The following is an 11,308-nucleotide window of genomic DNA, read 5'->3' as shown; positions in this document are numbered from 1 at the left end:
GTTCGCCGTCCTCAAGGAATCTTTTTTTTTCTGTGACCCAAAAATAGGGTCACCGCCCGGCAGAACCCCGCGCCCAACGAGACGCGCTGATTTCGTTCCTCGCGTAGTCAATCACGGTTTCGCAACACACCCACGATACCCCTCGGCTATTATTTGTTCATTACTGGAGAGATCTACTTGCTTTCATCCTTGTGGCATATTATACGTCTCTCTCATCTTGCGCCAGGCGCGTTGTGCCGCGGTGCTCTAATTGATTCTCGCGTCGCGCGTGTGTTCTCAAGATGTATGTCAAGCAGATCATTATCCAAGGCTTCAAGAGGTATACCACATCACTATTCTCGATTACTCCGGGTTGAACACAAAGCTGACGCCGGATGCAATATAGCTACAAGGACCAAACGGTCATTGAGCCATTTTCCCCTAAACACAACGTTATTGTTGGCCGCAATGGTTCCGGCAAGAGTAACTTCTTTGCGGCCATCCGCTTCGTTCTTAGCGATGCATATACCCACCTCGGAAGGGAGGAGCGACAAGCCCTCTTGCACGTACGTGTTTTGACATTGCTCTGATGTACAGATTCATTGACGCAACGTAGGAAGGTTCCGGTTCAGCTGTGATGTCCGCCTACGTGGAGATTATCTTCGACAACTCCGACGATCGATTCCCTACCGGCAAACCTGAGGTCGTCCTCCGTCGTACTATCGGCATCAAGAAGGACGAATACACCCTCGATCGCAAAAATGCCACCAAGAACGATGTTATGAACTTGCTCGAGTCGGCCGGTTTCTCTCGATCCAATCCTTACTATATTGTCCCGCAAGGTCGAGTCACTGCTTTGACTAATATGAAGGATTCGGAGCGTCTGGTCCTACTCAAGGAAGTTGCCGGTACCCAGGTCTACGAAGCTCGTCGATCGGAGTCTCTGAAAATCATGAACGAGACCAATAGCAAACGCGCGAAGATCGATGAACTCCTGGACTACATCAATGAACGACTTGCCGAACTTGAGGAAGAAAAGGACGAGCTTCGAAGCTTCCAAGAGAAAGACAAGGAACGCCGCTGTTTAGAATACACCATCTACTCACTCGAACAACAGGAAATCGGCAAGGTTCTCAATGAGATCGAAGAGCGGCGACAGAATGGAGTTGAGGATGCCGACAACAATCGTGATCAGTTTGTTGAAGGCGAGAAAGCCATGGCCCAGATTGATGCTGAGATCGCGGAATGCCGACAACAAATTGAGTTCCTAAAGGTTGACAAGGCCCAACTAGAGGATGAGCGCCGTGAAGCATCCAAAACTCTGGCTCAGTACGAATTGCAGGCCAAGTCTCTTTCCGACAATCAGGCTGCCGCTCAGGCACTGAAGTCACGATACGACGCCGACCTCAGCTCTGTTCAAACCGCTATTGCCGAGCGCGAGGCTGAATACCAGGAGATCCTCCCGCGCTTCAATGCCTTGAAGGATCAGGAAGATACTGCCAAGTCGCAATTGATGGATGCCGAGACATCGCGTCAGCGTCTGTATGCAAAGCAGGGCCGGAACTCAAGGTTCAAAAACCAGTCCGAACGAGACAAGTGGCTCAACCTGGAAGTCCGCGAAAGCCAAAGCTCTATCAAAACGGTGCAGAGTGTGATCTCCCAGACCCAGGACGACATCAAGGACCTGGAAGCCGAGATTGCTGCTTTGGAGCCGGAGACTGAACGCTTGCGCCAACAGATCGATGGACGAGGCGATACAATGCACTCGGTAGATCAACTAGTTCAAGATGCTAAGGATGAACGGGATCGTTTAATGGACCAGAGAAAGTCAGTTTTTCTTCGAATCCCTATGTTCAAGACCAGACACTAATATGTTCACAGGGAACTCTGGAGAGAGGAGGCAAAGCTCGACTCGGTGCTTTCCAATGCATCCCAGGAGGTGGACCGTGCGGAGCGCAACCTCTCACACATGATGGATAACAACACCAGTCGCGGAATTGCTGCAGTGCGCCGAATTGTGCGCCAGCATAACCTTGAAGGGGTTTATGGTACTTTGGCTGAACTTTTCGATGTCAGCGACAGGTATCGTACCGCTGTCGAAGTAACCGCTGGCCAGAGTCTCTTCCACTACGTTGTCGACACCGATGAAACTGCAACAACTGTTCTCGAGTACCTGCAGAAGGAGAAGGCTGGCCGTGTGACTTTCATGCCTCTAAACCGTCTTCGCACTAGGCCGATGGTCATGCCCCGTGCTAGTGACACAATCCCCATGATCGATAAGTTGCAGTACGACCCAGCATATGAGAGAGCCTTCCAGCACGTGTTCGGCAAAACCATCATTTGCCCTAACCTGCAAGTTGCCTCGCAATACGCTCGCAGTCACGGTGTCAATGCTATCACTCCCGAGGGTGATCGGTCAGACAAGCGTGGTGCTCTTACCGGTGGTTACCATGACTCCCGTCAGTCACGACTGGAAGCCGTCAAGGGTCTAGGAAAGTGGCGAGATGAGTACGAAATTAAGAAAAACCGGGGCACAGAAATTCGAAAAGAGTTGGAAGCACTTGACCAACTGATCACAAAGGCCGTCGGTGAACTGCAAAAGCTCGAGCAACAGAGGCATCAGGTTCAGAACAGCAGTGGGCCTCTGCGACAGGAGTTGAGAGCCAAGCGTGATCTTCTCCAACAAAAGAACGACAACCTCGAAGCCAAGCGACGCGCTCTGCGGAATGTGGAGTCTAATCTTGCGGCATTGAATGATCAGGTCAATGCTTTCCAGGCCGAATTATCATCGCCTTTCCAGAAAGCCCTCACCACGGAAGAGGAAGCTCAATTGGAGACCTTGAGCAGCACAGTGCAAGACCTGCGCCGCCAGTACCAAGAGCTTTCGAGTCAGCGCAGCGAGCTGGAGGCACGCAAATCGGTGCTGGAAGTTGAGCTTCGAGAGAACCTCAACCCTCGCCTTGATCAACTCCTGAACCGGGACCTTGACATTGCCGATGAGGAAGTCCAGGGCAACCTGAAGGAGACACAGCGTGAGGTGAAACGCATTAGTCAGGCTTTGGAGAAGCTGAATGCACGGCTGAAGGAGGTTGACGTTTCGATTGAGGAAGGTAATGCTCGGGTTTTGGGATTGCAACAGCGTAACGCGGAGACCCGGCGGGAGATCGAAGAGCTCGCTCGATCTATCGAGAAGCACCAACGCCGTATGGAGAAGAGCATGCAAAAGAAGGCCGCACTAACCAAGCAGGGTGCTGAATGTGCAGCCAACATTCGCGCCCTCGGAGTCCTTCCGGACGAAGCGTTCACCAAATACCAAAACACCGACTCCAACACTGTTGTCAAAAAGCTGCACAAGACAAACGAGGCTCTCAAGAAGTATTCTCATGTCAACAAGAAAGCTTTCGAACAGTACAACAGTTTCACCAAGCAACGTGAGACTCTGACAACCCGTCGGTCCGAGCTGGATGCGTCGCAAAAGTCCATCGATGACCTCATCGCTGTTCTCGATCAACGCAAAGATGAAGCCATTGAGCGGACATTCAAGCAGGTCTCTAAAGAGTTCCACAACGTCTTCGAAAAGCTTGTTCCAGCCGGTCGCGGTCGTCTTATCATTCAGCGAAAGACCGACCGTGCTGCCCGGACCGATGACGACGTTGACTCCGACGACGAGCAAGCTCGGCAAAGTGTCGAGAATTACGTCGGCGTTGGCATCAGCGTGAGCTTTAATAGCAAGCACGATGACCAGCAGCGTATTCAACAGCTGAGTGGTGGACAAAAGAGTAAGCATTCTAGCCTAGATCCGTGTATCATGTCATGCTAACCATCCTACGATAGGTCTTTGTGCCCTCGCACTCGTCTTCGCCATCCAGGCTTGTGATCCTGCGCCTTTCTACTTGTTCGATGAGATCGATGCCAATCTGGATGCGCAGTATCGTACCGCTGTTGCACAGATGCTCAAGTCTATCTCCGACTCGACCAACGGACAGTTCATCTGCACTACCTTCCGACCTGAGATGTTGCATGTGGCCGAGAAGTGCTACGGTGTAAGCTTCCGGCAGAAGGCCAGTACCATCGATGTCGTTTCAAGAGAAGAGGCTCTGAAGTTCGTGGAAGAGCAGAAGACGTAGTTGCGTTGCTCGTGTGTGCTCTCTTTTGTATATTGTATTCAATCTTCCCTCTATGGAGAGGCTGGCTGGCGTGTTCTGATACCTAACTTCTTCTTTATGCTATTTTATCTATCATGATCTTTGTAACGTAAACCTGTGTACCTCCTCGACGTAGAATTGTCCGGGCTGCTACGTTGCCTGGCTCTTCCAAGCTACGCACGGATCAAGATTGAGTATGGGTCCAGAGCACATGGTGGCCACGAGCCACGAGCCACGAGCTGAAAGCGGAGTTTTGGTGGGGGTGGGGATAATCGTACCAAGCGCACCAACACATCTCCCGGTTTCCAAAAGACGGATTGCAGCATTTGATGTATCTGACTATAAAGATTAAAGACCGGGACTCTATATAACGCTACGACTTGATCTCATGCAATGTTGGATGCCGCTAAAAATAGAAACCTGACGAAAGAGGCAAAGCCGTCCGGCCAACTGGTGGGCATAAGCCATAACCTAATGTTCGGACGACCACTCGAAGAGAATATCCTCAGGAACATCGCGGACCAAGATATGGACATGTTCCAAAGCCCTCACACTCTGCAACCCAACCCAATTCTTGAACCACAGCACATGGGAGGCAGGATCCGGAAATCTGTGAGGATCCTGGGCCAGCCTATCCACGAAAGTCCTTCGAACAAACTCATTGATCATTTCGCGCGATTCCTCAGTCAAATGGCCTTCCCCAGATTTCACGGGAATCGGCGTACGCAACCACACGATGAGATGTGAAATGCCCGGGGTAAGACCGTATGGCCAGTCATTGCGGAGGATCTTGTAGTCTTCCGGGTCGGCAAAGGGACGCGGGTTCTTGAAAGCCGCCATAGGCCCGCTTTGCTTGTCCAACGCCGAGCTAGTTCCGCTCTGCGGTAAATCCCACCGTAATCGCCGCTGGCAAATGTAATTCATGATCGAGCCATATTGGGCTTTGGTCTCTTGTGTCCAGGCCAGGTATCGGCGCAGATCGGAGGGCTTCCGTTTGAGTGCCCCGAGATCGTTTCGTGCTATTATGAACGTATGGGATGAGATGGGGCCTTGTTACCGGATGGGAGTTATGGTGTCAATAAGACTCACCGATGATGCTTTTCAGTTCTTCCCAGTCATGGTGGACGAACTCCTCGTCGGTCATGGCCAGGAGTTTACGGTCCAGGTCGGTTAAATTGAAGGCAGGGATTGTAGGTATTTCAGTCGTTTTAGTCGTTTTAGTCATTTTGTAATGAATTTCTATTCTTTTACCCTAAAAAGGGAATAGCCAGACAAGTTCAAGACGTTCAAATGAAGAGTAAACATGCGATAACACGAAAAGTCGGGGAAATCGGCCCCAAAGTGGGTGTTTCCATTGGGCGGAACGCCCGAGGCCCGTCCCCTCTTCTTTTTTATCTCGCTCTTCTCTTCTTTCTTTCCTTTCCTTACACTCGACCTTTCTCGTTCAATTATAGTCCTGTCATCATGAGGTGAGTTGACGTTCTTCCCCAACTCTCCGATCTCGGCCAATGGCTAACCCTTTCCAAGTCTCGCCAACATCGGCAAGGCCCTCGTGCCCTCGGCCCTGCTCATCGCAGGTGTCTACGCTGTCAAGCCTGAATTTGTCCCCTATGCGATCGCCGTTGCTGGTCTTCTGGCCGGTTACTTGGCCCTCAACAACAGTGCGTGAAATCTTTGTCTGCGTGGCGATAGAGCCCGAAGAACTGAACTGACCCCGTGTTTGATCGCAGAGCCTCGCAAAGTGTTGAACCCTACCGAGTTCCAGAACTTCGTCCTCAAGGAGAAGAACGAGATCTCCCACAATGTCGCCATCTACCGTTTTGCCCTCCCCCGTCCCACCGATATCCTCGGCCTCCCCATCGGTCAGCACATCTCTCTCGCCGCTACCATTGAGGGTCAGCCCAAGGAGGTTGTCCGCTCTTACACTCCCATTTCCTCCGACAACGAGGCTGGCTACTTCGATCTGCTCGTCAAGGCTTACCCCCAGGGTAACATCTCCAAGTACCTGACCACCCTGAAGATTGGCGACAAATTGAAGGTCCGCGGGCCCAAGGGCGCCATGGTCTACACCCCCAACATGTGTCGCCACATCGGTATGATCGCCGGTGGCACTGGTATCACCCCCATGCTGCAGGTTATCAAGGCCATCATCCGTAACCGTCCCCGCAACGGTGGCAACGACACCACCAAGGTCGACCTGATCTTCGCCAACGTCAACCCTGAGGACATCCTGCTCCGTGATCAGCTCGAGCAGTTGGAAAAGGAGGATGACGGATTCCGCGTCTACTACGTTCTCAACAACCCCCCTGCGGGCTGGACCGGCGGTGTCGGCTTCGTCACCCCCGACATGATCAAGGTATGTTTTTTCACGTTCCTGGCTGTGGTACCTCGGTATTAATTAGAGTTTTCCTACAGGAGCGCCTCCCCGCACCCGCTGCCGATGTCAAGATCCTCCTGTGTGGCCCTCCTCCCATGATCAGCGCTATGAAGAAAGCCACCGAGTCTCTCGGATTCACCAAGGCGCGTCCTGTCAGCAAGCTCGAGGACCAGGTCTTCTGCTTCTAAGGGATTTGTTACGAATGAAAAGTGTGGTTTTCGCACGGGCCTCCGCTATGTTTCCGTGTAGTTTTGCTCATGGAGAATTGCCTTGTCTCGGTCGGAAGCGTTTATATTTTGGTGTATAACTTATTATTGGCCTGGTTAGATATGTCTATAGACAACAGCCTATGTCAAAGGATTTAAAGACGTTCCTCGGGGCTTGCACGCGTGATATCTCTGTTTGGATCTAATTAATACCCTTTTCGAAGAACAATGAACAATGTTAGATAGACTACGCATACCTATTCCATTGAATCACCCACAGCACTGAGTTCGTGGACCATTTTCGGCTTCCCAATTAGCAACCTGACTCCTTAGCAGAGAGGAAAGAGCACCACATTGCTTTGCATAGATTGAACAATAAGCAATACACAACAGAAGGATAACTACCGAACTCAATGCACTTCAATCATCTCCGAAATCATAGCGAGAAAGTTCGCACGATATTCCCTCGCCGTCGTAGTAATAGTCATAGGGCCTTGTCTTCCAACAACATTGAAAGTCTGTACAGCACCAGAAAGCACCTGCGGCTGGAGTTTGTGTCGAGCCCAGAAGAAATCGAGTACCGCGACACGATACTTCCACTTACCATCAGCAGAGGGCATCCCTGCTCGCCAAGGGCTTGACCTCCCGCGAATCGCAGGCTTTGAAGAGGCCGGTATTCGTACGAGAAACAGCGAATAGTCAACCACATTCGCCTCCCGTAGGAACTTTGTATCTTCTTGGATCATTTGCCAGAATGCCTCATAGTCTGCACGCCGGAGATGGAGTTTGTCGTTAAAGCTATCTGCCAGCCTGTCGAGGGTGCCCTCGCTCACTAGTGCATCGGGAATCAGATCTCGTTCGGGAACAAAGTAATCAATCGGTTTCAAGTCGTATGTCTCCCATTGTTGAGCAGCCGGATCATCGTCTCTGCCGCAGAGAGTGTTCTCCATGACGATGTGATGAGCTGGAGTCCAGCCTAAAAGTGTTCCAAGAGTGGTGTAAGGAGCTATCAGGTAGTCCGTTATCCAGACTAGTAATGAGTCTGGGTGCTGAGACATGTACTCGAAGTAGGGCTCAAGAAGGTCATGTTCGAAAAACGAATATTCGAAGTGCCGTGGTAGACTTTTGACGAGCAAATGACCATCCAGAGTTGTGAAGAATGTCTATCAACTGTTAGGGCGTGGTCGTAGAGTTACTGTTTTCCATCATATTGCTTACCGAGCCTGAGTAACCTAGGTCGCCCACCGGTTTCAAAGGTGACTTGCCCCTCGTTGTATGAAAGCTCCCTTGATACTGGTCGGGGTCAAATTTCCACACATCCCGGCGGAGTCGATCAAAAAGCTCCTTCTCATGACGAGTAAGCTTGATGCGGCGTACTGAGAAGAAAGCCAGAAGCCTTCCGAAGAAAGACTTTCTGAAGCGGTCCAAGTCGCGCGTCAACGCAGACTGAATGGATTTGGTAAGGGCCAATTCCCGTTTACTTTCTCCCATTGCATGTACTGACAGACAGTAACAGTACTGTGTAGTTAGTAAGTGTTGAATTCCAAGTATGCGAAGAGAATAAACAAAGGAGCTACGCACTTGAATCTTGATATCAATTCAGGAATAAGGTTGGGAGGGATGACGTCACATAGGATATGGTGAGTTACAATTGGCCCGTTAGTTATGCGGCACATGACAGGCATCTGATCTTGGCAATCTCGGGAGAACTCACATACTGAGTAGAAGGAGATCGGCTCTAAGAGCGCATTTCTGCCTTGCTATACGGGATTGAATTATTGTCAACAGGCTATATAACTGACTTACTGTGTAGATTCTAGATCATGTGATTCATGTCCGTTGCGGAACTATAAAAAGCAGTGTTTCGTTATCACCTAGGATTATTGTAATAAAATTATTCGCCATTTTACCCCATGAATAAAGGAATACAGAAAGTATTGAGACCTAGAATCGTTTCAATAATCCTCAAACAATAAGAAGGATTAACTATTCCCATAACTATGGTTCATAGATCTGGTAATCTGATATAGCCACGTGACTCACCGCTGACCCACCGCCTTCTGAGTCAGAGCAGCACCATAAGAAAATGAAAATGAAAAGGGCAAAAAAAGAGACCGAGCGATTTCCCCCTCTTTATGGGTCATTGTCTAAGCGGGGCCCGGCGGTTCACAGCCTTTTTTTCTCCGTTGCGTTGCCCCTCTAAACCTTCGGTCTCTTTGTCTTTGATACCTCGCGCCTCCTTTAGTAAATCGCGATCACTTTCCTCAATCATGGCGTCCGCGGCTTCCCTCCCCGCCTCTGTTGAGGCCCTCACCCTCCAATCCACGGCACAGACGTCTCAGTTCACCGGCTGCTTCCCGACACTGAACCCAATGGACATCTACCGTGAGCATATCGCGGTGGAGCTGGGCAAGGCCGCTGGCATTGATGCTCAGAAGATCTATTCGCGCATTGCATGGACCAAGACTTTGGACCAGGGTGATCTTTCATTGCCGGTACGTGGCGGCGCATACCAAGCTACGCACTTCGCATATTGCACTCGATGATAACGACCTGAAAACTAACAATGCCTGGTGGGTGTGATTAGGTTGCCTCTCTTCAGATCAAACAGAACCCGATCGAGCTTGCTAAAGAGCTTGCCTCCAAGTTCCCCGAGTCCAACCTCATTCAGCCCCCGGTTGCGCTTGGTCCTCATCTCCAATTCTTCTGCAAGCGCCAGCCATTGACCAGCACCGTTCTTGGTCGTATCCTGAAGGAGAAGGCTGCCTATGGAACGAATGGCAACCAGGGTCAAAAGGACCCGTCCGACCCCTCAAAGGGCCAGAAGAAAATCATCATCGAGTTCTCGTCGCCCAACATCGCCAAGCCCTTCCACGCTGGTCACCTGCGCAGTACTATCATCGGTGGTTTCCTCGCAAACATCTACACAGTCATGGGGTGGAATGTGATTAAGATGAACTACCTGGGTGACTGGGGTAAGCAGTACGGTCTACTGGCCAACGGCTTCAAATACTTCGGTAACGAGGAGGCTCTTGTCAAGGACCCTATCAACCATCTGTTCGATGTCTACGTCAAGGTCAACCGTCTGGTCAGCGAGCAGGAGGGACCGATCAAGGAGCTGAAGGAGCAGATCAAGGCGAAGAAGGAGAAGAGCGAGGACGTTACTGATCTGGAGGCACAGCTTGCCAAGCTTGTGGATGTGAGCGAGGACGAGAAGGCCCGTCGCTACTTCAAGAGCATGGAGGACAGTGACCCCGAGGCTCTTGCTCTCTGGCGCAAGTTCCGTGATCTCAGCATTGAGAAGTACAAGCAAACTTATGCCCGTCTCAACATCGACTTCGATGTCTACTCCGGCGAGTCTCAAATCAAGTCTGAGAGCATGAGTGAGGCCTACAAGCTTATGGAGAAGGCTGGTGTTTCCGAGCAGTCCGAGGGTGCTGTGATTGTGGACTTCACCAAGCACGGTGCCAAGAAGCTTGGCAAGGCTATCATTGTCCGCAAGGATGGCACTCCTCTTTACCTGACCCGCGATATCGGTGCCATCACTGAGCGTGATCAGGAATACCACTTCGATAAGATGATCTACGTCGTTGCTGCCCAGCAGGATCTCCACCTTGCTCAGCTCTTCAAGGTTACCGAACTTATGGGCCACAAGGACCTGGCTTCCCGCTGCCAGCACATCAACTTCGGTATGGTCCGTGGTATGAGCACCCGTAAGGGCACCGTCAAGTTCTTGGATGACATCTTGCGTGATGTTGGTGACAAGATGCACGAGGTCATGAAGAAGAACGAGGTGAAGTACGCTCAGGTCGAGGATCCTGAGAAGACTGCCGACATTCTGGGTATCACCTCCGTTATGGTGCAAGACATGACTGGCAAGCGGTATGTGGCGACTATTTCTTTTCCTCGTGTAGTTTTGTTGGACCTTTACTAATATGTTCACTTCCAGTGTTAACGGCTATGACTTCAACCTTGATGCCATGACATCCTTCGAGGGTGACACCGGCCCATACCTGCAGTACGCTCACGCTCGTCTGTGCTCGATGGCTCGCAAGTCCGAGTTGGATGTCAACGAGTTGGTCAACGCCAACTTCGATCTCTTGACCGAGCAGCATGCGCTTGACCTTGTCCGTCTGTTGGCCCAGTGGCCCGATGTACTCTTGCAAACCGCCAAGACTCTCGAGCCGATCACCGTCCTCAGCTACCTGTTCCGCATGACACATATGCTGAGCTCTAGCTACGATGTGCTCAAGGTTATTGGCAGCGAGCCCGATGTCAAGCAGGCGCGTATGGCTCTCTATGCCGCGGCTCGCCAGGTCCTGAACAACGGCATGCGGGTTCTCGGCCTCAGCCCCGTTGAGCGGTTAGTACTTCTCCTTATCCCCAAAAATATGCACGCACTAACCGGATGCCTCTAGTATGTAAATACGGTTCATGTTCTTTAGTTTCTTCACCTTCCGGTGTGGTGCTGTCCGTTCGGACTTATTCTTCAAAGACCACATCTGTAGTGTCTCTGGTATACCTTGATTTTATTTTAGTTGCATTCGGCGCCAAGAGCGGGACAAATAAAATGGGTTTAAGATTTTTCTATCACTATCACC

The 11,308-nt window shown here is 50.9% G+C and overlaps 5 protein-coding genes across 5 annotated transcripts; 3 read left to right on the top strand and 2 right to left on the bottom strand.

Moving 5' to 3' along the window:
* Positions 1–281: 281 nt before the first annotated feature.
* N7515_005948 (chromosome segregation protein SMC) lies at positions 282–4,106 on the top strand (the record flags this gene model as incomplete). Its single annotated transcript, XM_056666692.1, has 5 exons — positions 282–319; positions 386–545; positions 596–1,806; positions 1,861–3,758; positions 3,814–4,106. The coding sequence occupies 5 exons, from the start codon at positions 282–284 to the stop codon at positions 4,104–4,106; spliced, it is 3,600 nt and encodes a 1,199-aa protein (XP_056520288.1).
* Positions 4,107–4,595: 489 nt separating this feature from the next.
* Positions 4,596–5,349, bottom strand: N7515_005947 (GIG1 family protein; the record flags this gene model as incomplete). Its single annotated transcript, XM_056666691.1, has 2 exons — positions 4,596–5,143; positions 5,214–5,349. The coding sequence occupies 2 exons, from the start codon at positions 5,347–5,349 to the stop codon at positions 4,596–4,598; spliced, it is 684 nt and encodes a 227-aa protein (XP_056520287.1).
* A 239-nt stretch (positions 5,350–5,588) lies between these two features.
* Positions 5,589–6,689, top strand: N7515_005946 (cytochrome b5 reductase family protein; the record flags this gene model as incomplete). Its single annotated transcript, XM_056666690.1, has 4 exons — positions 5,589–5,593; positions 5,652–5,785; positions 5,855–6,480; positions 6,540–6,689. 4 exons carry the CDS (start codon positions 5,589–5,591, stop codon positions 6,687–6,689), a joined length of 915 nt encoding a protein of 304 aa, XP_056520286.1.
* Positions 6,690–7,117: 428 nt separating this feature from the next.
* Positions 7,118–8,198, bottom strand: N7515_005945 (phosphatidylinositol phosphate kinase family protein; the record flags this gene model as incomplete). Its single annotated transcript, XM_056666689.1, has 2 exons — positions 7,118–7,870; positions 7,926–8,198. The coding sequence occupies 2 exons, from the start codon at positions 8,196–8,198 to the stop codon at positions 7,118–7,120; spliced, it is 1,026 nt and encodes a 341-aa protein (XP_056520285.1).
* Positions 8,199–8,842: 644 nt separating this feature from the next.
* On the top strand, positions 8,843–11,125 carry N7515_005944 (arginine--tRNA ligase; the record flags this gene model as incomplete). Its single annotated transcript, XM_056666688.1, has 3 exons — positions 8,843–9,202; positions 9,295–10,589; positions 10,657–11,125. The coding sequence occupies 3 exons, from the start codon at positions 8,843–8,845 to the stop codon at positions 11,123–11,125; spliced, it is 2,124 nt and encodes a 707-aa protein (XP_056520284.1).
* Between the last annotated feature and the right edge of the window lie 183 nt (positions 11,126–11,308).

Source organism: Penicillium bovifimosum, assembly GCF_028826915.1.
Source record: "Penicillium bovifimosum strain IBT 22155 chromosome Unknown utg000005l_segment0_segment0, whole genome shotgun sequence".
In the NCBI taxonomy this organism is placed as follows: domain Eukaryota; kingdom Fungi; phylum Ascomycota; class Eurotiomycetes; order Eurotiales; family Aspergillaceae; genus Penicillium; species Penicillium bovifimosum.
Note: the sequence above shows the minus strand (reverse complement) of the source record. Positions and strands in the feature narration are given on the sequence as shown.